The following is a 26,130-nucleotide window of genomic DNA, read 5'->3' as shown; positions in this document are numbered from 1 at the left end:
AAATACAATGTGACGGGATTATAAATAAAATAAAAATAGTCTGGCGGCATTGTCAGTACCCGAACTTTTTCTTTAGGTGTACATTTTTGTTTATTTGCGAGGTTTCGCTGAAAGTACAACCTTTACGGCGACGTGGGCGAAATATCAACGACAGGATTGATCTAAAGATGCAGAAGACAAAATTTATATTCCAATAAGTAGTGCTATCCCGCTACGTGCTAACATTATTTATAAGATACGAGATTTGATCAGTTACACCTAAGAGAAACGCACGTGATGCGCGTACATTGCGTGCACTAACAATTTTTGATTGAAACATGAAACATTATTTTCATTCGATTATAAGGGCGCGCGTCTTCTTCCCGTATTCAACAAAATATTCGGAAAACTAATCAATTTATTTTTTTTTCAGTTCTCAGAGAGCGTTAGAAGAAATTTATACATTTTATTGTTTAAATGGAGTCATTCGATTAAGGTATGTTTATGATTATTTTTTTTTTTTTTATTTTATGCTTATAATGTAGAATATTACATACTCGTGAGTCGTGGATGTGTTGTAAAAGATGCAGTTACATAAAAGACACACTCACAGACATTGACATGTCTAAGCCAAAATTAGCGTATGGACCTTTTGCTGACAGAAAATTTCATAAAAATAATTAGTCTCTTCCTTCCTTCTCCGCCTTTCTTCTCCCTCCTGCAGGTCGTCAACCAATTTCCTTGTTCTTCTTCCTCTTTTCTTTTCTCCCTGAACAGTTCTCTCGATTATTTCCTTCAACAAACAGTTCTTTCTTAGTACATGTCCAATCCAGTTTATTTTACTACGCTTTATGATCTTTAACATACATTTATCCTTTCCAATTCTACTTAATACTTGTTTAAGTGCAATCTGTACTAGTGCTAGATTAAAAAAACAATATTTTTGAATAATAAGTGTGTAAACAAAAACAGAGAAGCAAAAGCTAATTTTAATTACAGTCCATTTCAATTACATTTAAATAAAAAACCCACGTTTGCCTAATTTCTTCAGTTCTTCGATTACCCTACATTCCTTTTCAAACCGTGCGGTTCTTGCCTTAGTCGTTTCTATGCTTAGTTCAGTCTTAAGTTTTCTGTACAATCTTTTTCCTTCGTCTGTCCTCAAATGTTTAGCTTTCCTCCTTTTCTCCATCTTCTTTATCATTTTTGTTGTTATCCAAGGTTTCTTTATTCTTTCTTGCTGAATCCGATGCACTCTTTGCCATTTTTATTACATCTTCCTTTATCCTCTCCCAATGTTTCTCCACACTTTCTTCATTCCTTGGTGTTCCGTCCCACGCTTTTATTTCTCTTTCCATTTGACATCCTATTTCATCCTTGTTCAATTCTTTCAACTTTTCCAAATTCAATTTTCCATTATCAGCAGCTTTCCTCACCCCTTTTCGGTTTTTAATTCTGCGGCTAAGAGAATGTGGTCTAGGAATATATGATCTCCTGGTAACCCGCAAACGTTTTGCCTTATGTCTACTTTACCAATATGAAATCTATATTTCGTAAATAGATCTCCTGGTGCTTTCCAGGTGTAGCGTTTTCTTTTAGAGTTGTCGAACCATGTGTTCGTAACAATCTAAATTATTTTCTTTGCAAAACTCAATCAGCTTATCTGCTCCTTAATTCCTTTATTCGAGTCTGTATTTTCCAACCACTCCCTCCAATCTCCTCCACTATCTCACAGCATCCCTTGTCTTAATGAATAATTTCCGAGATATAGAAAAAAAAAGATTTTGAATAAGGACCGGACTCAAATAATAGAAGACAATATGTTTCACACCAAGAACAAACTAAACGTTGTCGTACTTGGTTTGTTTATGTCGTTAACAGAGACAAATGTTAAATTTCTGTGGCAGAATTTAACAAGTTAAAAAGTAATCGTAAACGATTTACATAAAGCGCATTTCCACTTGCATTCATTTCCCATTTGTAAGATGCAACTTCTGTTAAAATCGTAAAAATCCGCCCACAAATATGAAAGATAGCGTTTCACATGAGCAATCCATTTTTGACATGCTATTTCAATTTCAGTTTATAAGAAGAATTTCATTTCAATGCTTTTCTAAATAAGAAAGTTGGAACTGCTGCGACGAACTTCCCCCTTAGCTCGTGCAATTAATTAATTAATTAATTCAGGTTGATTTAATTGTCGAACAATAGTATAATTGTACAATTCAAATATCGTACAGTAGGCGGTCGGTCGGTCGGTCACTCGGGCGCCACCAAGACTTCTCTCTGCTCCCCCGAAGTCTTGGAAAAAGGGGCGGTCTCTTCGGATGGGGTGGAAAGCCTCCGGGTATCCTCTAGTGGAGAACCGAATACACCAGGGATCGGTAAGAGTCCACCACAAAATGGCGGCGGTCACTTCCGGCTTACCTAAAACAAAATATGGCCGACGGCCCGGACGGTAAATTTCCTAAAGGGAATAAAGCAATAAAGCACAAATCAATTAGCGGTGTCTAGGGGAAAGAAAAGCGGAAAAGCAAGGAGAACAGAATATACTTCCCCCCCTTAATCAACGTAAATGAAAATTAAGCGCTTACCTTTGTAATCAACGGTGGTAATAAATTCAGCCAAACGGTGATAACACTATCGATAGAAAATACGGTAAGCGTAAGGCGGTAATGAAGCTTAGCGGAACGGTAGCAAAAGTTACGGTAGTGCAAAAAGGGAAACTCAAAACGGTCGTGAAAAGGAAAGGACAACGATTTGACTTACGGTCGCTCAAACGGTAAAACGGTAAAGCAAAAGGGTTTCGGTGGATTCGGAATGATAAGGTTTCGCAAATTAGAAAAATCAAAAGGCGTACTTACAACTCGAAAGTATGAAGCAGAAAAGATCCCTCCCAAATTGAGCGTTTTCCTTTTAAAGGAAACCAATTTTGGTAGAAGTGGAACATGGAATTTCCAAAGCCTCGCAGTGCTCGCACCGAGCGATGTAGAAAATAATTCGGTTTTTAATTAATTGCGGCTTCTGTGATTATCTTAAAAATCTGGGACAACTTGCAAACAACTAGAAAAATTAGAGCGCCTCTGTGGACACCTCTCTCGACGGTTTCTGACAAGGTTTACTACTGCCCATTAACATGGCATTAATTAACAGCGCTTACCTAATTAAGCGTAATCAAACCTAAGTACTCATCACTCCCATCTGTAACTAGCTCCCTTGGACTTTTTCTTCGCAAACGGCGCTATCGCTTTAACACTCTTATCGCAAGATGCAGGGATACGGACGGGACTGCAAAACTTGTAAACAACTCAATCTGAACTCGTTCTATCCTTGATTTTACTTATTATGGGAATCTAAAACATCTTATAAATAATTAACGGCGCTGAAACCAAAGAATATTAATTGTCCCTCATCTTCGGGAGGACAACTTCCTTCGGTGGTTACAAAAATATCGCGGTCTTTTTGCGTAACGAAGCCCAAACCAATCGTTACATACAGGGTGGTCTTTGTAAACGGCACTCTAAATGGAGAAATTCCGGGTGCTTCGTTACACTGCGCATGCGCAAACCTAAATTTTGAAACTAATGTTAGATTTTTCTTTGTTCCAAGTGTTCAAAAGGTGTAAAGGAAACATAAGGAATTGTCACTTACTGTTTGGTATTCGACTTCCTTTTCTTCGGGAGCTCCCTGCGGTAAACACCTTTTTCTGGGTTTCTAAGCACTTGCGTTGTAGAATCGCAATTTTAAATCGACGTTATAAGGATCGCTCGCGTTACGCGCCTCAACGAAACCAAAAGTGATCTCCTGGTAAGGATAGCAAGGAAGGGGAATGCGTTACTTCTCCCACTTAACTTTAATTTGAAATTTAACTAAATTTGAACATACCCCCCACCCAAATGACATATTTGCCAAAACAAATATTAAACAAAAAAAATTTGAAGCGTTAATTAATGAAAAAAAAAAAAAAATTCCGACTGGAACGATTGATTTGTTACACATAAATTAATTCTGTAATTTTAATAAAGAAAGAAAAAAAAAAAAAAAACTATATATTTCTAAGGTGGTGGCAAAATCGCCACCTTATTTAAAGGGCGTTGAATTTCACCCGTAGAAGTTCGAATCTTTGCAACTCTAGCAATTCCGTCCGCTCCAAATATTAATTTGATAATTCTGCCAATAGGCCAATGAGTAGGTGGAGCGTCCGGATGATACCATAATACCAAATCTCCTTCTTTTATTTGTGGAGAAGATTGGGTCCACTTTGGTCTTTTCTGAAGTGATTGTATATACTCATTAGACCAACGTTTCCAAAAAGATTGTACCAATTGCTGTGATAGTTGCCACTGTGATAAACGATTTTGGGGAATATTTGTGATATTTACTTCAACGCGAGCCAATAATGGTCCACCAATCAAGAAATGACCTGGTGTTAAAGGATCTAAGTCGTCATCTGGCGAGGAAGATAAGTTACAGAACGGTCTAGAATTTAAAATTGCCTCTATACGGGCAACGGTAGTCAAAAATTGCTCTAAGTGTAACCTAGCGTTACCTACTATGCGTTTGAGGTGATATTTAAATGATTTAACACCCGCTTCCCACAATCCGCCCATATGAGGTGCATAAGGTGGATTATGTTTCCATGTAATGTTACGAGAGGACAAATAATGAGAAATTTCAGTATTTGATTCATCAAAAAATTTTGTAAGTTCGGAAATTTCTCTTGCTGCACCCCTAAAGTTAGAGCCCTGGTCACTATATAAATGACCTGGAAGGCCTCGCCTAGCAGTAAATCGGTCTAGAGCTGACAAACAAGCCTCGGTAGTTAAAGAAGTCACAATTTCTAAATGTATAGCTCTTGAAACCATACATATAAATAACGCAATGTAACATTTTTGATATCGTTCGTTTCTTAATTTAGAAATTTTTACCTCAAATGGTCCTGCATAATCTAGCCCTGTGTGAGAAAAACATCTCCCTGGATCCAAACGATATGCAGGAAGATCCCCCATCGGTGGCTGAATTGGTTCCGCAGCAAAACGGTAGCATGTTAAACATCGAAAAATTCGCTTTCGTATTAATACTCTCAAGCTTGGAATCCAGAAGTGGCGAATAATCAAAGAATGTACTAATCGTGGCCCTCCGTGACCAGACCAAATATGAAAGTGATCACAGATTAATGTCGCCAGCCTACTATCGCTTGGAATCAGGTATGGATGCTTTTGTCGTACGGAAAGTTGAGAATGCCTCAAACGCCCCCCCACCATTAAATAACCCTCTTCAGAAAGGAAGGGAGAAAGCAATCTTACTTTCTTAGTACACGCCAAACCCCGTTTTATTAAATCTATTTCGTTAGACAAATATGTGACTTGCGTTATGCGTATTGCTAGAAGTAAGCCGTTTTGATACTCGGATGCCTTAAGGGGACCAACTAACCAATTTGTTTTAGATATATTACGCCTTTTTTCTATCCAATTTTTACAAAATCTAATGACATATCCAAAAATACGTTGAACCTTTAAAAGAGACGAGAATTTATCCAAAATTTTGTTAAAGGGACTATAATCAATTTTCGTTATTAATAATGTTTCCGATATGTCTTTAATTTCCGCTAATGGAACTGGCAACTTATATTTGAAATTCCATTGCCTTTCCTCTTCAAAAAGAAAACTTGGCCCTTTCCACCACAGTTCACAAGATATCAATTCTGCTGGAGTAAGACCCCGACTAGCCGGATCAGCAGGGTTCAGTTCACTGGGTACATACCTCCAACGAGCAGTAGGTGCATTGTCTTGAATTTGCACCACTCTATTTGAAATGAAGGTTTTTAATTTATATGGAGGCGTGTTTATCCAACCCAATACTGTAGTGGAATCTACTAAACAAATAGAATCCGTTAAGCTGATAAGCGGTTTACAAGCCTCTATTGTGGTAATTAATAGTTTGGACAGTAGACACGCAGCACCTAGTTCCAGTCTCGGAATCGTCCAAGATTTTAATGGAGCCACCTTAGTCTTAGCAGACACCAAATTAACTAAATAGAAACCATTTGCTTTTATTCTTAAGTATAAAACTGCGGCCATCCCTAAATTACTAGCGTCCGAGAATCCTATTAAAGTAGCACAGGAAATCTCCGTTTTATAAATGCATCTAGGTATAGCTAAACTCTCAATTAGGTGTAATTCAGATTTAATAGCTGTCCACTTCCCCATAATATCGTTGGGTAAGGGATCATCCCATTCTAATTTTAATAACCATAATCGTTGTATTAAGGACTTTAGCAAAAATGTAAAAGGACTCAAATACCCGTTAATATCGTACGTTCGTGCCACCCTAGATAATAAACCCCGTTTCGTTGCAGGTTCGTTTATGCCTTGTATTTTATACTGAAAAACATCCTTTTTTGTTTCCCAAAACATTCCTAAGACTTTTACAGCTGATTGTATGGTCCCCATCGGTAATTCTAAAGACCCTTCTAAATTTTGTATAATACCCTGATCTGATGATGACCATTTACCCAATTCGAAACCCCCAGCTTTTAATAGACTTATAAGCTGACGTTTTAACTCGAGCGCTTCCGTTTTGCTCGTAGCCCCCGTGAGAATATCATCAACGAACGTTTGATGAGATAAAGCTAGTGCCGCTTTGGGGTAATATCTGCCTTCATCTTCCACAAGTTTTTGTATAGTACGATTTGCAAGAAAAGGCGATGATGTAGCTCCAAATATCACTCTTGTATGCTCCCATTCCCTTATGGGTTCGTTAGGATTAGATCGCCAGAATATATGAAAATATTTCCTATCATCGGGATGTACAATAATGCACCTAAACATCTGACGAATATCACAGGTTACAGCTACCGGTCTAAGTCTAAATCTCGTTATAACTGCGGAAATTTCTTGGTGTAATTTAGGCCCCGCCAATAGGCAATCGTTCAGAGAACTACCCTGTGTATCTCGCTCTGTAGGATTAAAAACCACCCTAATTTTAACATCGTCCTCGTTACGTTTCAAGACCCCATGATGAGTCATGATATATGAAGACCTCTTAGCACTAGGAACTAAGTGGCCTTGTTCAATATAATCTTTTATGTTATCAGAATAAAGGCAAAAATAATTTTTATCTTTTTTAAAACGAGATTCTAATTTGTAGAATCTATTAAGAGCAAGTTCCCTATTACTGCTTAATTCGGGACCTTCATTACGAAATGGAAAACGTACAATATACTGACCTTTATCGTTTCGTTTAGTATGCGTTTGAAAATGAGACTCACAAAATTGGTCTTCAGGTGAAACGACTTTAGGTAGACCTATTTCTTCAGATTCCCAAAATGCTCGCAAAATTTCGTTAATTGTCGGTTCTTTGTCCATTTTAGTATGTGACACCAATTTTGAGATTGATGCATTTTTTTGCACGTTACCTACTATTACCCAACCTAATGATGTTAAATAAGCACTGGGAGTACCTCTTATAATTGAGGGCTCTGCTGGCGTTAAGTCTAGAACTGATTGGATTCCTAACAGTATATCTATAGGAGATGAAATATTAAAGTCAGGATCCGCTAGCTTTACACAATCAAATTCCTTTTTAATATCATCAGATAAATTTAAATTTGGTAAATTTGAAGTTATACGTGACAATATTGTTGCCTCAAAATTAAAAATAAATTCAGAGTTATAAATGGATCTTATCTCACAATTGACCTGTCCACGAGGTTTAATTAAGTCACCATTCCCAATTCCCGTTATTTCGTATAGGCTTCGTTTACGTTTTAAACCTAATCGATTGGATAAGGACATGGTAATAAGATTAGATTGTGACCCGGTGTCCAACACCAGTCGACAAGGCAACCATTCACCTGTTCTACTTTTTATAGCTGCTCTAGCAGTACCCAATAAAGTGTCATAGGATTGTTCCATGGTGCATGATAATGCTACTGAATTTGAAACTACTTCTCTTTTAGAATCAGATACCTCTAAACTATTCCCTTTATTAGAAAATTCCTCATCATGTAACAAACTATTATGACGAGAACTGCCACATTGACTGCATTTTATCCTCATCCTACATTGTGCTATTCTATGGGGATATAAGCAAGCGTAACACAAATTTTTGTCTTTGACAAAGGCATGGCGCTCTTTTATTGGTAAAGAAATAAACTTCGTACACTTCGTCAGCTTACCATGATCGCTTTGTGAGCAAAAAATGCAAGGTTGTGGGGATATTTTATTTTCATTCGAGCACCTCCCTTGCTGAGAAACCAAAGTAAGTTTCTTCTTGTACAAACTTTTATTATTGATCTTGTAATCAACGTTATATGTATTTGCGTTCGTATTATCTACGTTTAAACTTGACCCTACTAATTGTGACACTGAACACTTGCTTCTCAAGAACTCAATAAAATTTTTAAATGTGGGAAAGTCTGTATCTAGATATTTTTTTTCGAATTCTTCCTTAGATTTACTATCTAATAATTGTAAAGATAATTGGACAAATATATAATCGTCTAAATTAGGTATCTGCATACCTCGTAGAGCCGTTACGTTTGTTTGTAATAATTCGCACAACTCAGACAAACTTTCGTATGAATTGTTACGTAAAGGTTTCAAATTAAAAATCGTTCTTAAGTAATGATTTGCAATAATACGCTTATTGGTGTATCGTTTTATCATTTGATTGTAAATCACCAAATAATTTTCTGGCGAAAAGCGTACAGTTTGCGCCAGCTTTAGTGCCGAATTTTCTAAATGATTTATCAATATGGTAAATTTTTCTATATCGGAATAAGATGTATTATGTACCATAGCATCAAACATTGCTCGGAATGCGGGAAATTTTTCTGGAGATCCGTCAAACTTCGTGAAATTAATATCGCGTAAAGATAATTCCTTCTTTACAGGTGACGGACCGGAAGATGTTGATGGTGATTCGTTGACCGGTTTACTATATTGACTAGCATGTGCTAAAATTTCATAATAAATGCTATCAAAATTTGACTCTAACTGTACGACATCTGTGGCAAATTCGTTGTGCTTTTTGGACAACATAAATAATCTATCCAAAATCTCTGCAAAATCGTCGCGTACTTTATGTAATTGGTCAACCCTTACTTTAAATTGCGCTAATTTTTGTGGTAAATCCCTGGTCAACTCATAGCAATCTTGTAGTTTACGCCACAAGCGTTCTTTATAACCTGTAAGTTTGATAAATGCAGCCTTATCTTCCCCACTAGGCGCAGACATTTCTTATTTACTTAAATGTAGCAAGATATCACAAATAATAACCCACGAATATAATCTTTGGTGATGGTATGCGGTAATACTCTATGTCGGTAATATGGTATCAATAAGTTGTAAATTAATAAATCAATCAATACCAGAGCTGCAAAAACCAATTAATGATAAACAAACCCTATCTAAAAGAAATATAGTAAAATTGTTCACGTTTTCTCAATCTGAACATAAATAATTTCTTTTCTGGCAAAATAATCAATTTAATAAAAATCTACTAATCAAATCAATCGTTAGTCGGTTATCAACAAAATAGTAGGTACCTTTTATGAAAATATTCTTTTTACAAAAAGAAAAAACCCAATCCGTTTCTCGACAAAATATCTAATGAATTTTCAAACCACGCTCTGCTACCAATATGTTCAAAAGGTGTAAAGGAAACATAAGGAATTGTCACTTACTGTTTGGTATTCGACTTCCTTTTCTTCGGGAGCTCCCTGCGGTAAACACCTTTTTCTGGGTTTCTAAGCACTTGCGTTGTAGAATCGCAATTTTAAATCGACGTTATAAGGATCGCTCGCGTTACGCGCCTCAACGAAACCAAAAGTGATCTCCTGGTAAGGATAGCAAGGAAGGGGAATGCGTTACTTCTCCCACTTAACTTTAATTTGAAATTTAACTAAATTTGAACACCAAGCGCCAAAGTATCAAAATTCACTTAAATGCTTCCATAGATATAAAAAGTTGGCACTGCGCATGGGCAAAATAAAATTTTTAAACTGGCGCTAGATTTTCCTTTATTCCAAACGCCTATGTATCAAATTTCATTTAAATTCTTCCATAAATAAAAAAGTTGGCACTGCGCATGCGCAAAACCAAATTTTTTCGTTTGAATTTTCCTTTATTCCAAGTGCCTATGTATCAAATTTCATTCAAATACTTTTATAAGAAAAAAAGTTTGCAATTCGGTTTATAAATGGTCGAGATGCGAAAAGGGCACTGTGAATTTTGAATCGATTCGATTCAACTTTTGGCATTGCGTATTATATGGCTAAGGCTATGGCCATATTGAATTTCATGCAATTCAGTTCATAACTAACGGAGATGTAAAAGCGATCGAACATTTCTAAACAAAGTTATCGTTCATACGGACAGATAGAGAGACAGACAGGCAAAGGAACAGACGGACAGACCAACAGACAGACGGCAGACAACAATACAAAATTATAAATGATCTCTAGGATGGTTAATAAACGGCAAAAGTGTAAAATTATGGAACATGTAAAAATTGGTTTGTTGGTTTTTTTACAATAATTTTTTTAGCAATAAACGCAGAAAAAAATCCATCCTTGGTGCAAGCCTTGACGCCATAACGAACCAAATAGCAAAAAAAGTAGAACAATAGCTCTTAAGATAAAGAACTAGTAGCGTCGCAAAACGAGCGGGCGGACGGACGGACGGGCGGACGGACAAAGTGGTCACAATAGCGCGTTTCTTTTATTTTTGTGGAAATGCGCTAAAAAGGATCGCTCGTTACCGTTTAATGTATAAAAGAACGTCACGAAAGCAATAACGACTATAGTATTGCTTTCGAGCGAATATATTGAGGCATATACAGAATAAATAGGGGATAAATGCAATGTGTTTCAAATTTATGTTTTCAATGTTATTTTATTATACCCATTCGCTCTTCACACTTTCCAATTTATGTATATTCAAAATTTGATCATTTCGCACTGTTGAGAATACGACTGTAACATCATTATCTTTGAACTAATACGATTAACAAACCCTTATCCGATGATGTATTTGACAGAATTCAATTTTCCTCTCCTTTTAAAACAGGACAATGGCCGTTTCACGTGTCATCCACAGCGTGGACCCCTTTTGTCGTTTGCAACAATCGAAAAGAATGTTTTTAAGTGTGCGACCGAGTGATGTACGACATGCAGTTTTATTGATCCGCTCCGAAAAGTCTGTGCAGATTTTTTTTTATCCCTTTCGCGCCCCTATCGTATCGATTTTAGGACCCTCTGTTTAGCAAACATTTATTAGATCAAATTCACCTGTTGCCCAGAAATATTGTGGGTGTACGCGAAACTACCCCGCGTTCGCGTAAGCTTAATTATGTGTAATTTATCCTTGTCGGATGTTTTTATATGACTTTTATTTAAAAGCCAGTTTTTCGACTTCTAAAAAAAGTTCTCGCGTTAAACATGTGCTAATTTTTGTTGCTACAGTCGATTTGTTTAATTATACGCCATCATTGTCTATGTAACTCTTCATTTGTTTGAGAAAATTGTTCTTTTTAGACTATGGAGTCAAATTTACAAATAAAATATTTCTTTTTTACGATCGGTGGTCTCCGCCCTAGGTCTGTTATATGAATGCGGTATTTTTGGCAATTAAAATCCCAATTGAATGTTTGGTAAGAGTACGTATGTAAGCAGACATACAGACAAGGATGCACAACGACTTCTATTGACCAATTACTAAAAAAATGCTTCGTTAGTTACTGGTAACAGGTTGTCTATGTGGCGATCTTTTACAAAAAAAGGGGACATTATTATTTGGGCGTAAAGAAAAAATTAAAAATAAATCATTTTAATTGTTTTTTTTCGTAATAACAACGCCCGCAGTACTTGGCAGTCGATAAGCGACTGCAATTTTAACTTACCCCTACGTATTACTGCAATATTCAAGAGAACTTACATGGAGCAAATTTTGCTCGACGTGAATTTTTCTTAATGTGTTGGAGGTCGAACGTTTCTAGAGTCCTTGCAAGTTTGAAAGAAGTTGATAGTAGTAGGAGCGATTATTCCCGACACGGACATTTTGAACAAAAAAATATCCATAGTGACCTTACCTGGATCAGATTTTCCAAAGGCTTAAGCGATTTTGGACGGCGAATAGCTCTGGATTCTCCAGATTGAATTTTTCAGTGAGAAATTCACCTCACATGACCTTTCGGTGGATGCGAAGATTTCGGGGACTAATTCTACGATTCTAGGCCGAATTTTCTGAGAGCTATTATTTCGGAAGGAAACATTTCCAGGATTTCATAGGCGAATTTTCAGTAGTTAACTTACTTTAGAGCCAATTTTTTGTAGGTGAATTTTGCTCGAATCGAATTTTTGTTGGGCGATTCTTTGGAGGGCTGTTCTGAGAACCAGCGAGGGAATTTTTTAATGACACATTCATTTAACATGACTTTTTAATAGGACGAACATTCAGGAAGTGAAGCCCTCATTTTTATTGTGAACTTTGTGGTGAGAATTTTTAAGTGATTATTCCAGCCCCAAGTAATACATTCCCTGAAAGAATATTCTGCAGTTTTGAGGACAAGATGATTATTTCCATTGCCCTACTCGGATGACCATGTTTTCGAGATTGCTGAATCCACGTCTGAGTTGGTGATTAATTGCATACCCAATGGATGAATGATCCAGGAATTTTAGGGTGAATTGTCTTGACCCTTTTCCTTTTGCGCTTTGCCGCTTTGTATCAATTTTTCTTCAACAATTCATTGTGGTAGAGGATGTTGCTTGAGTAAGTATTTCGTGTTTTCTATGGGGTTTCGGTAGTGTTGAGGATTAAATTTAAAAGAACGTACACGTCTAAGTTCAGGGAGGGCTAAAGGATGAAGAGATTAGTGCAGCACAGCATCGTCATCTAGCGTAAAATTAAAGTAGTGACAAAGTATATTTGTCAGTGCCATCGGTTTATCTCTTTTTAATGTTAAATAAAACAAATACCTTAGGAATTCATATTATTAAATTCCACCCACCGTAACTTACATCTTTCATTTTTACGAAACGTAGCTTCGGTATTTATTGATTAAAAAAATTCTTGACAATAACATGTTAAATATTCAACATGTATCTTGCATTAGCCATCAGACCATTGCCACCCTGAAACAAAAGGGGCACATTGAAAAATAACCCAATTTACATACAGTATAGGTAGATACATAAAAAAATTGTTTTATTATTATGCCACCTAAATTTATTTTTATGCCGCTTACTGGCATTATCATTTTACTGTCGTATTCGAGCTTTTTTTTGGATTCTCTGCTCTTTGGCGTCTCGTTGTAATAAAAATCTTACATTTAAAAAGGTCGGTACTGGTTTTTTGTACATCCGCACGTCAAACCAAATTAATTCGGCTTAAAATCTGACGTTATCGAAATTGGAAAAACCGACGGGAAAATTGTACACCTATATAATTTTTTTGCGGATCTTTTCCCCTTCAAAGTTTTCAGATTTAGATTAATGCGTGACAGGGCGACCTTTTTTCCTCTCTCCGTGCTTTATCTCGTTTTATGTTACACGGCCGGCTTTCGCAGGTCGTTGTTTACGAAGTTATTGGTATATTTTCCGAAAATTTGCATGATTTCTATTGTGCGAAATAAGGGCAACTTTGGTTTGCTTTAATGACATAACTGAAATTGTGTAAAAATCGACTTTAAGGGATTTAAATGATACAAATCAATAAATAACGTCATCCGAGGTTGAGAAGGGGATTGAAAAGTGATTTTAAAAAACTTATGAAACTTTCGCTATAAATAAAGGCACTACAAAATATAAAAAAACGTAACTGCTTCTCGTTTGACTTAATTTTTGGGAAACATCGCTATTACAAAGCAATTCCCAAATTTTGAAGGGTTGTTTTTCAAGTGAAATAACATATAAAACTCCTAATGTCGTTCAATTTAAACTTTTATCTAGAAACTTTTCAATATTTCAGTCCGGATTATTTTTTGTACAGTCTTCCACATCTTAAAATTAGGGGTTTGACGTTGAAAATATAAAGGTGGTAATTATGCTTAAAATAATTGTTTGTAGCTACGTTTGTTTCTGGGTTAGCGGGTGAAAACGAAGAGTTTTTTGGGATGTTATATCTTACTACCCATGTAATGGTAAAAACTGAGTATTTTAGCCATTTTTACGCAGAATCCAGTAAAAAATGTTTGGACCACCGTTTTTGAGAGTTGATCCAAAGTTGGTATTTTTTTAAATGCAACACCCTGTATATCTTACGTCATTTTTTGCATTCTTTTCTTTATTGGGTTAAATCTCAGAAACGGTTATTAAAACATTTGTTGATTACGGCACTGGATTCTACATAAAAATATCTAAAATATTTAGTTTTTACCAGGGTGTTTACCTTTTTCTATCTTACATGGGGCGCAAAAACCACGAGTCTCTATCTTTAAAACAGCTTAGATACACTACAGTCTCGACCAAAATAGGATACACGGTGGGGGTAGATTCTTCGTGAATCAAATTGTTAGTAGCTTACAGATCCTGTAAGAATCGCTTGATGAAATATTTTTGTAAATCCTTGTAGCAACCGCATGCTCACGGGTAGGAGATAAAAATATCTAAAAATCAAGGAAATAGAGCGAGTACCCCCTCCCCTCGCGAAATTCCCGTGTTTGTATTAAATATTCGCTTAGCATCCCTTAAAAAACTCAAAAAATTATTAGTTTTCAATGTGTTTTTTTTTTTGGGAGGTTTAGTTAAAAGTGTCTGGGAAAATGGACTAAGTAGGTTTTTGAAAATCGGTACTTGGGAGTTACTCTAAAGGCCGAATCAATGTAAAATATATGGTGGCACCTGAAGTAGCTAGTAACTTCGTTATTTTCAATGGCAACTCCTATTTTTTATTGCATTTTTGGATTCTACGTGAATTTTCCCAATGTAGACAGTGTAGGGATTTTATAAATTTTACTTTCAAAAATCAATGAGGTGGTTATCCAAAAAATATTTTTCTGAAATTTTTGAACGATCACTATTTTATTAATTGAAAAAATAATTGTAAATACACATGTTTTAGAGAGCTGAAATATAGTTTTGAAAATTTTTGATTTTTTTCCATAGTTCTTAACGATTTTTCGAAAAACAAAAGAATGCCAATAACGCGGGCACCAAATCAAAAATTAGAACTAAGAAAGTATTTAGGCTTTCATACAAAATTTAAATCGTTTAACCGTTTAAAAGAATATTAACCGTTTAAAAGAATATTCAAGCAAACATTAAACTGTCGCTCTAGGAGATAATGCCAAGTTTCGTTTGGTTCCAGTTTTATTTTATTTACCCTTAATAGCATTTTTCTTTATTCCCACTGTGTGTTTCTGTATTGTTCTTCATACTTTTTCTTTCATCCTCTCGCCAGGGCATATTATACGTAATTTACATTGTCTAAGTAAACCTTGCAACTTGTCATCTTTTTCTTTTCTTTTTGGTTAGTTATGTTTTCGTGGTTAGGTGGAAGATCAGCAAGAGGAGCTGTCTCCCAATGCTGAACCTCGCCACTAGGTTTCTTTACCTGAATTGAAATTTTTGTTTTACATTTACTTTATATATTTATGCAAGGTAATGAAATAAAGGCATTTATTATTATTATTATTATTATTAAAAATCTGAAAATTTGCATACCAACATAGTCTTTCATGATCTATCGAAAAAAATATTATCATGATAGTTTCACTTCCGGTTTTACCGGATGTTCATAAAAACTTTCTAATTTTAAATAGAACACCCTGTATTTCATTGCATTTTGACGTTTCCCTATACGAAAAATCAAAGGTTTTCAAGTTATTCAAAATTTTTCACGTTTGACTGCTTTTATTTTGAGTTCTGTAGTCTGTACCTATGACTCCGTTGACTTGAATTTGAAAAACTGTTCCAAAATCGGCAATACTGACTTGATCCTTTATGAGAATGATTTATATTTTGAGCACCCTCCTACAGGGTGTTTTAAAACTAACAAACTAACAATTTTTATAACTTCAAACCTTAAAAAGTTGATTTTGTCAAATGAAACCTGCTTTATTTTTTTGCATTTTCAAATGTCGAAAAAAATTCTACATCGATCAATTACTAGATTCCGTATACCTATCTGTTATGCTTTCCATTTTATTTTAGATTTCCTAAAGAATGTATTTTTAGTTTTTAAATACTACCCCAAATACCGATTTTGAAGCCAAAAATCAAAATCGTCAATTATGTTGTTTTTCGCCCGATTTAGAGAAGGGGTAAATTTCACTTTTTGATTTTATTTGGACCTAACTTGAGGATCATTTTTGTCCAGTTGACTCTGTATCTATGTTAACAAGCGAGATAGATTTCTGTACTGAAGCATTTTAAACTAAATGTTAAGTAAACATTTAAAAATTGCATATTTTTCATAATAAAAACAGTTTGGCAACTGAAAAAAAATAATAGGTCTTCGTGATCCAGGAAAAATTGGAACAGAGAATGTATGTTAAGTTCTAGTAATAGTTTGCAATTTTCTAAAATGCACCATCGTTCAAATTGATTGACACTTTCTCGTGTATTTTCTCAAAAGGTTTAGGTTATTGCCAACGTGACACGCTTTATAAAATTTCGTTAGAAATGTCAGTTAATTTTTATCGAACAAATGCCATGCTTCAGTTCGAACACTAGCAGAATCAATAACAACTTGTAAAAGCTTTTTTTTATAGTTTGTAGTTTTTTTTGGTTTATGAATTGAGTTGTGTTCGCGAACTATGTGTGTTAAATGAGTTAATTCAAACAGCGCTTCCAGTAGATGATTAAATAACTTTTAATTGGGTGGCTGTTATTCTGGAATGGTTGAATGTAATCCACGCAACCTGTGGCTACATATTGACGTCCAAATTAATTATACAGCCAATCAAAAGACAAGCTCGCTAATTTAGGGTAGATGCAGATGAGTTTTTCTATTTAAAAAAATTCATGCGGCTGTACCGAAATGAATGCACAAGCATATATATATGGTAAGTGGAAAGTACCTTAAAACGGTTCCGTACCGCTCATGAAGTTGCATTCATTATTATTACACGGCGGGTTTTCACCGTGACATCAAAGCTAAAGCTCGCCATCCCTATCTTTTTATTCTTAACAAAGCCCTCATTGACAATGCCCTAAGAAGGGTTGTAAGTTTCACGATCTATCACTACATCAAAATATAAGTGGTTATTATTCGAGTATGAAACTTTGCATTAATTAAATTATGTACTCCCAATTTATTGGACTATTTTAGTTTAAATTCTGTGATGTTTTAAAGCTGAAAGTGAGTAATACAATTTTACGCTATGCTATACAAGTAACGAAGTTACCTTAGTGATGGAAGCATAAAAGCTCACAGTGGAAAATTCTTTTCTCTAAAAATCGGCCCACCTAAAAGATCTGCCTTTGCATTATCGGGGTTTAGAATATTTTTCAACTTCCTTTTAGATAAAAATGCTTCCTTATAACATATGAATTTATATCTACATATTTAAATCTGGGCCGAGGGAAATTTTGTTTTCCGGTTAACTCCCGCAGAAAGCTTTTATTTAATAAATATCGAGATATATTTGTATGTAAACGCATTAGCCCAATATGGAATTACATGTACAAGTTTGAATTTATTTTTGGAAAATACAATTACGCTATCATGAAAACGTTGTAAAAATATGTGCATACGTGGCACTTCGCGTGGTACGAACTTTGCTTTTTACCGAAAACGCAAATACTGATCTTTTCGGCCTTCAACCCTTGATGGCAAAAACGTGGCCATGTCTTATTTTAATAATTTCAAATATCTCCCTTAAAGAAACAATGGAAATTTATGGCAATCAATCGACGTTTGTTTATGGAACGCCATTTTACTTTTTATTACGAAAGTTTACAATGTGACATTATAAACAACAGTTAATTTTATTTCGCGATTTATTATGTTTGTTGTTGTTATGTGAAACATTAAATATGTTTGTTTAAAAAACTTCACTTAATTGAAATGATGTATAAATTATACAGGGTGTTTTTTTGGGAGCTTTAGTTAAACGTTTCAGGGAAAGTAAAATAGGTAGGTTTTTGAAAATTTGTACTTAGGAGTTACTCTGAAGACCGAATCGATGTAAAATATTTTCAAAATGGCCACCCTTCCAGAAACACCGGAAGTAGATAGTAACTTCGTTATATTAAATGGCAACCCCTATTTTTTATTGCATTTTTGGATTCTACGTAAAATTTCAGTTCTTTTGATACCCACATGTCCATATCTGCCATTTATGGTTTTTAAGTTATTTTGACTTTATGAAAAAAATGGCGGATGCAGATGGTACCTTGATAATTGATTACTTGAAAACGGTTATAGTCATGGCAACCCATTTTTATCATTGCATAGAGAATGAATGGGGCTTTCTTTTAGTGTACTTAAAAAAAATTCAGTTGCGTATAACCGCACCTATGGAGATCCAAATTTAAGAAACTTCAAAGTCCAAAAACTCAGTTTTTTTAAATGGAATGACCATGTTCTTCCTATTGCATGAGATAGAGAATCGAAATTGGAATATTTTGATATTACATGTTCCTATAGCTATCTTTAACATTTTCTGATTTATTCCCATTTCATTGAATTGATGCCATTTTTTTGCATTTTCATTTTAGTAGTTGGCCGTGATTTTATAACAATCGAATTTTAAACAAAGCAAGAAAAGGATTCCTTAATATCATTGATTCTAGTCTAAATAATTCATTAATAAATAAGTCATTTATTAAGGATATAGGACGGATAATTTTTGAGAAATCTAGACAGTCGTTCAACTGAATTTCTTAAACAACGTATAAGTCTAAAAATTCAGAGAGATAATGCGATATCTGTTCTAGCAACAATTCCATACAAAAAATGTTTCAACGAAGTTTTTTATATTTTACATTGAATTTATTTTGTTAATCTTGCATTTGCAATTCAATTCATTTTCTTAAATATTCTCTTGTAGAGCTTTGTATCACTTGTGCTTCAACGGTTTGTAGTGCATTTGGGGGTACCAAATTTCCAAAATTCATACAATTTCGTTCCAGTGTTCGAATGAATGTACGGCAAGCACGTGCCGCGATTCTGTCCATTTCACCATAAATAACAATTAAATTCAAAAATAGGTGAAACCACTGCGAGTCATTTTTCGATTTTTGAAAAACTTATGTTAACCTATAACAGTAGGTGACGGATTAGTGTCACTAGAATTGTTTAAAATTCAATTGTTATAAAATCATAGCCGACTACTAAAAAGAAAATTCGAAAAAAATAGTGTCAATTCAATAAAATGGGAATAAGTCAGAAACTGTTAAAGATAGCTATAGGAACATGTATTGTCAAAATATACCCATTTCGATTCTTTATCTCATGCAATATTAAGAAAATGGTGATTCCATTTAAAAAAACTGAGTTTTTAGTCTTTGAAGTTTCATAAATTTGGATCTCCATAGGGGCGGTCTTACGCAGCTTAACTTTTTTTTAAGTACACTAAAAGAAAGCTGTATTCATTCTAAATGCACTGATAAAAATAGGTTGTCATGACTACAACCGTTTTCAAGTAATCAATTATCAAAGTACCATCTGCATCCGCCATTTTTTTTCTTAAAGTCAAAATAACTTAAAAACCATAAATGGCAGATATCGACATATGGGTATCCAAAGAACTGAAATTTCACGTAGAATCCAAAAACCCAATAAAAAATTAGGGTTGCTATTTAAAATAACGAAGTTACTATCTACTTCCGGTGTTTCCGGAAGTGCGGCCATTTTGAAAATATTTTACATCGATTCGGCCTTCAGAGTAACTTCTAAGTACAAATTTTCAAAAACCTACCTATTTTACTTTTCCAGAAACGTTTAACTAAAGCTCCCAAAAAAACACCCTGTATAGCAATGTGTATAACGAAAGTTTAACAATACAAATCAACAAACGAATACATAAACGAACAGTAATATAACTAACTAGAACTAATTCAACAAACATAAAAATTTATTCATATTAAATGTGGGATTAAAATTATGAACAAACATTTTAATTCAACAATCATATTAATTCGTGCTGTTAAAATCGGAAAGCATTATTTAAAATGATTGTTGAATTAAAATGTTTGTTGATAATTTTAATTCGTATCTGTGATTGTGCGGAAGTTTCAGGAACTATCCTTTAGTGTATTTGGGTACGTGTATAAGTACTAGCGCCTAATTAAAATTATCAACAAACATTTTAATTCATGTCACATTTTAATTCAACAATCATATTAATTCAACAATCATTTTAAAAGATTCTTTTACTACGTCTAACAATAAAAATTTATTTGTTTGTTGAATTAAAGTGATTGTTGAAAATATTCGGTTTCAATTTTCAAATCGTCGAATTTATATGACTGATGAATTAAAATGTTTGTTGATAATTTTAATTCCACATTTAAAATGAATGAATTTTTATGTTTGTTGGACAAAATCGTTTTATTACTCGAAGTATTTCTTGCAATTCAATTTAATTGTTTGTTATTAATTGTTTGTTGAAATACAGTTTCATATACACTCATTCAATATAACAATATAATTCATTTCACATTTTTATTAAGTAACATTTTTTTAACAATCATATTTAATACGTAAGACAATAACAACAAACGTAAAAAGTAGAGGCATACGATTGACTGTTATTTAAAATGGCACATTGTAAAATTTTGGAATAAAATTGTACAAATATTTTCAGAGAACATTTTAATTCAACAATCATATGAATTCATGCTGTTAAATCGGCAAGAATTATTTAAAGTGATTGTTGAATTAAAATGTTACATTAATTAAAATGATTGTTGATAATTTTAATTCGTATCTCTGATTGTGCGGAAGTTTCAGAAACTACAGTTTAGTCTATTTGACTACGTGTATACTAGCGCCTAATTAAAATTATCAACAAACATTTTAATTCATGTATCATCTTTATTAATCAACATTTTTTAATCAATCTCTTAATACGTAAGATAAAAACAACAAACGAAAAATTTAGAGACATAAGATTGACTGTTATTTAAAATGATACATGATAAAATGTTGGTATAAATACTAAAACGGCGTTCCATATTTGTTAGAAGCGAACTTGGCAATACTTTTTATAATTTAACTTATAACAAAATAATACTAAAATGCATTTTTCTTTTTTTTTCTTTTCTTCAAAATCCACGTTATCCACAGATCCTTTTTTGCCAGACCATTTTCCATCTTTTCCCCCTCTTCTCCTCCTTTCGACTTCAGCCCGGCGTCCGTATCCATTTCTTTCCACATTCCCTTTGCGTTCATCCTCGTTTCTTTCACCAATTCGCTTGCTTTTTCGACCCTTTCCTCGAATCTGTCGCCCTGCACCCCGACGCTATCCTTATCTTTTCCCTTTTTGTTTCTTCCTTTCTTTCCTTCCACTAATACTTCCGATGCCCGACTTACCATCCCTTACGATCGTTACCAGAGCGCGTAACTGACTTAACACGATCCCTTAAGACCCTTCCAATTGCGCATACTTAACCAGTCAGATTACCACATTTATCAAATAGGGGTTGCGTTGACATTTTGCTTTTTCATTATCAAGGACTACCATAAGACACGATATTGAAAGCATTGCTGAAATCGCAGGCGTTTCTCCGATTCTAGTTCCCAATTATTGTCACATTTAAGATCGTTTCATTTAAACGAGGATGAAAATTTAAGCTCTAGAAAGCGGTATAATATCATTACTTCATTACGTAAATAAATTCCATCAGCAAACCGAAGTAAAGTTGATAAGGGTAAAGTCTTCGACCTTATTACACGAACCGCAGGTATCTAAATAATTAACAAAGAACTTTCATTAAAGTTTACTTCGCGCTGACAAGATATTTGATATGAATTTTTCATTGAATACTCCTTTACAATGCATTCTCCCCCAAAAAAGCTTTTCAGTTTTTTCTCCATTATTCTACTTATATTCCGCCAGCGCCAGCAATTGCGAGTCTTAGACGTTATACCTGAGAGATGTACTCTAAAAATTGATTTTAAAGCAGATCACCTGGTTTTCCGTAAAGCGTTTCACTGCTTTAATCATAAAACGTTGAAACGTCCAATAATTCGGAATCGGAATATTGTATGAACGTAGGTATATCGTTATTTTATTTTAACTGTTAACTGACTACAAATATTAGCTAATCGACTTCTGGAGCAAAATAACGTTTTTATTGTTGAATTACTTGCTCAGCTCCGATGATTTGAAGGTTTCCAAAGTCAACTTTGAGGCTTTCATTAGGAAACCAGAAAAGGCATCTGCAAACCCCTTACCGTTTATTCGCTTTAATGAACCCCCACTCTCCCTATCAAAATTCATAAACCTATGAAACCTTTCGTCCTTTTCACTAAGACCTCAGTTATCAATACTAGCTTAATAAGATCCTTCGATTCAGTTCAAAATTTTGTGGCCCTTGCATCCGATACGTTATCTAACCGATTCAGATATTTTAGTTTGCTTTGACAACTTTATAAGTGCTTCCTCGAAAGATTGCCCAGATTTTTTGAGTTATCTGCCATTTGGCAGGTTCTCAGCTGACATCCCTCTTCCACAACTCCCGGCCCCTCTCTCCGAATCCCCACTTAGCCTGATCCCTTTCTTCAGATCATCAATCCATTTCCTTTTTCTTCTTCCTCGTTTCCCTCCATCTTCCGTGGTAACTAAACATTTAACCAGCCTTTTTCTCAATTCTAAATCCATCTTACTGTTAAGCTCCACTCTCTTTCTCATATACGCTGTCTTCCAACTCTTATCATTATTTCCTTTTTACTCAACCAATAGTCTAATATTACTGTGCCTATGCATTTACTTGTTTTTACTTGTTCCATTTTCTCTTCCCTTACCATTCCATTCATTACTTCCTCTGTTCCAACGTTGATTGCCTTTTCGACTTCTTGTGGTTAATTCTCAATCCATACGTGTCTTCCATTTCTTGTAGTTATTTCAACATTTCATTCAATTCCCTCGTGTTTTCAGCAAATATGATCATATCCCAGAGCTGGACAGAATACTTTAAAAAAGTATTTGAATACTAAATAATAAATACTTTACACAAATCAAAGGTATTTGAATACTCAATACTTTTACGTCCAGCACAAGCGAATACTAGATACAGATACATTGAAAAAGTATTATTAACAGATCGACCGGAAAAAAACATTTTCTTATAGAATGTGGCCTGTAGAATCCATAATTTCAAACAGTTCCAAGATTGGGCTATTAGTTCAAGAGTTACAGCCCTTTGAATTTTTTTTCGAAATTTGTTTTTTTGTCCATAACTTTTTATTGAGAGGTCTGATCGAAAACGTACGAATTGTTTTGGATTCTACGCACCAAAATTAATAAGAAAAAGTGTTTTCCCGAGAAATTTTGGTGCAGTCGATTTTTGGTAAAAAAGGAAGGTTATACATTGCCTTTTTTTGAGCCCCGAAAAAAAAATTGTCTCAGATCGACCCGGAAAAAAATTTTCTTATAGAATGTGGCCTGTAGAATCCATAAATTCAAACAGTTCCAAGATTGGGCTACTAGTTCAAAAGTTACAGCCCTTTGAATTTTCTTTCGAAATTGGTTTCTAGTCTATAACTTTTTATTGAGAGGTCTAATCGAAAACGTACGAATTGTTTTGGATTCTACGCACCAAAATTAATAAGAAAAAGTGTTTTCCCGAGAAATGTTAGTGCAGTCGATTTTTGGTAAAAAAGGAAGGTTATACACTACCTTTTTTGAGGCCTGAAAAAAAAATTGTCTCAGATCGACCCGGAAAAAAATTTTCTTATAGAATGTGGCCTGTAGAATCCATAATTTCAAACAGTTCCAAGATTGGCCTACTAGTTCAAAAGTTACAGCCCTTTGAATTTTCTTTCGAAATTGGTTTCTAGTCCATAACTTTTGATTGAGAAGTCCGATCGAAAAAGTACGAATTGTTTTGGATTCTAAGCACCAAAATTAATAAGAAAAAGTGTTTTCCCGAGAAATTTTGGTGCAGTCGATTTTTGGTAAAAAAAGGAAGGTTATATACACTGCCTTTTTTTGAGGCCCGAGAAAAAAATTGTCTCAGATCGACCCGGAAAAATTTTGGTGACTTAATAAGGATATGGGCGCAAAAATATTATTGACATATTTTAACATTTTTTTCTGTCTTCAATTTTTTGTTTTTAAAATTCGAATGTACGTAAAAAACTACTTATGCGCTAATATTTTTTGTTTAATTGCTGCGATTGTTACGCAGCTAACTTATACTATGACATAATGAGTTAAATTCCCACTTTGTGAGAGTTGCCAGTAAAGTACTTTACTCCATTCCTACATCGAGCAATCGGGTTGCTGATTATTTGAATAAATATCGTTCTCCTTCATGCTGTTTTTATTGCCTTGCTTATGAAGAGGTTATAAATACTGTAAAAAAGTTAAAAAACGAATAGTATGGAGGTTGGATGAACATTCAACGGCATGGATGTATGTGGTATAACAAAATTTAAAATGGCGGTCGCACTCAAAAACCATGTAAAAACATGTTTTCTACTCCTATACTATAATTGATTTATTAATGATTTATTCGCTAACTGTACTTAAATGATATTAAATTATTAAATTTTGGATCGCTTTTGAGGCTTATCTCATAGTCGAATTTGATTTATACAGGGTGTTTGAGTGCGACCGCAATATTGAATTTCTAAAATTTTACCTCAATCATGCGTGGTGTTACATGAGAAAATCATGCAGAAAAATTTAAAAAAACCCTTGCTATACGCTTGGTTGGCTAATGTATTGCATTTTAAATTTAGATACCTTGGAATTTCAAGTTAAGTACGTTTTTAATCTTCGGTACTTTTTCACAACATACCATTAACTCTCCCTGGATAAAAACTAAGAAAACGCAAGGAAAATAATACTGATTTATGGTTGTTTGGAAACCCCTCTCTCCTACCAGTGCAGCATATCTGACAGTTTTCCACTCCACTCGTAATTTTAGATTTTTTTGAGATCATGGCATGACATCCAACTTTGAAATATTCTCCATAATGTGATTACTTTCACTTTCTAGTGAGAATTATTTAAGTAAGAAGCGTTTTTAGATATTTACTAATTTTCGTCCTATGATATTGGCAAAAATGCAGATACGGTTTTTATTAATTGCGTCAATCCTTAATTCCAGAGGAAAAAATTACGACTTTGAAGGTGATCGATAAAGTAAAAATTGATCACAAATTTCGCCAGACGCAGTGCGTTAGCAAATACTTCAAATTTACAGGCACATTTTCCCATTGTTATTATGACTGTAATAATCTCATTCAAATTACACAATGAAAATTCCCCCAAAAGGAATACATCAAAATGGGTTTCGCACGTAACATCCGTAGATTGTATATCAATTTTTTTTCGTACAAAATTGTTATGTTATTGCAAAGCTGTGAAATGAAACAACCACGGAAGAATGGCTAGCGCATCAAATCGAGGGAAGGAAGCTGGCCTTAAAGGGCACAGGCAACGCCCCCACAGTTGGCACAGCTCCACCAGACCTACTCGACGGCAGCAATTTCATGGTAATGTTTTTATAGCGTTATTTATACGAATTTTATGTTAATGAAATTAACGAGAGAGCATTGCAATATTGCATTTTATAGTTACCTAGGTAGAGCATTTTCTCTTCGTGTTTCTCTATGTGAGTAGCTTCAAAGAAAAAAAAGGCTCATTTATATACGCTTAGAAAGTAGAGCCATTGAAAGTCTTCCCGAATTTGCATTACAAAGTAGGGTAAACTTGAATGCAGGGAAAATCATAAAGAATAAATTTGAAATCATCCGTTGGTGAAATATTTTTAAAACTTTATTATGCTTCCGCGTAAAGTGATTTTTTTCGTATTCGCAGAAGGGAGGGGAAGTGGAAAATAATTAGTTCAAGTTTGCGTTTCTTAAATTCTTTGCGCTTTTAATACAAAAGCATTCACCGCAACTGGGAAAGATACCCATAAAAAATTTAGCCAAATAATCATAATTCAAGTGTGAAACAAAAATAGTTATTTTTTTTAAGTTGAAATGGAATAGGAGGGTTATTATTGGGAGGGGGACAGAGAAT

The 26,130-nt window shown here is 34.4% G+C and overlaps 2 protein-coding genes across 2 annotated transcripts in view; one reads left to right on the top strand and one right to left on the bottom strand.

Annotated features, from left to right (window-relative positions):
* Nucleotides 1-413: 413 nt before the first annotated feature.
* LOC116173489 (triple functional domain protein-like) overlaps nucleotides 414-26,130 on the top strand; it is a gene marked incomplete at its 3' end in the record, with an annotated part of 132,446 nt that continues 106,729 nt past the window's right edge. Inside the window, 1 exon segment of the mRNA XM_031490987.1 lies at nucleotides 414-475.
* On the bottom strand, nucleotides 4,035-9,218 carry LOC116174598. Its single transcript, XM_031492538.1, has one exon. The coding sequence runs from the start codon at nucleotides 9,216-9,218 to the stop codon at nucleotides 4,035-4,037; it is 5,184 nt and encodes a 1,727-aa protein (XP_031348398.1).

The sequence above is a fragment of the Photinus pyralis genome, unplaced genomic scaffold (genome assembly GCF_008802855.1).
Source record: "Photinus pyralis isolate 1611_PpyrPB1 unplaced genomic scaffold, Ppyr1.3 Ppyr1.4_LG6, whole genome shotgun sequence".
Lineage (NCBI taxonomy): Eukaryota > Metazoa > Arthropoda > Insecta > Coleoptera > Lampyridae > Photinus > Photinus pyralis.
The sequence above is the reverse complement of the archived record's forward strand: the minus strand, read 5'-3'. Positions and strand labels throughout refer to the sequence as shown.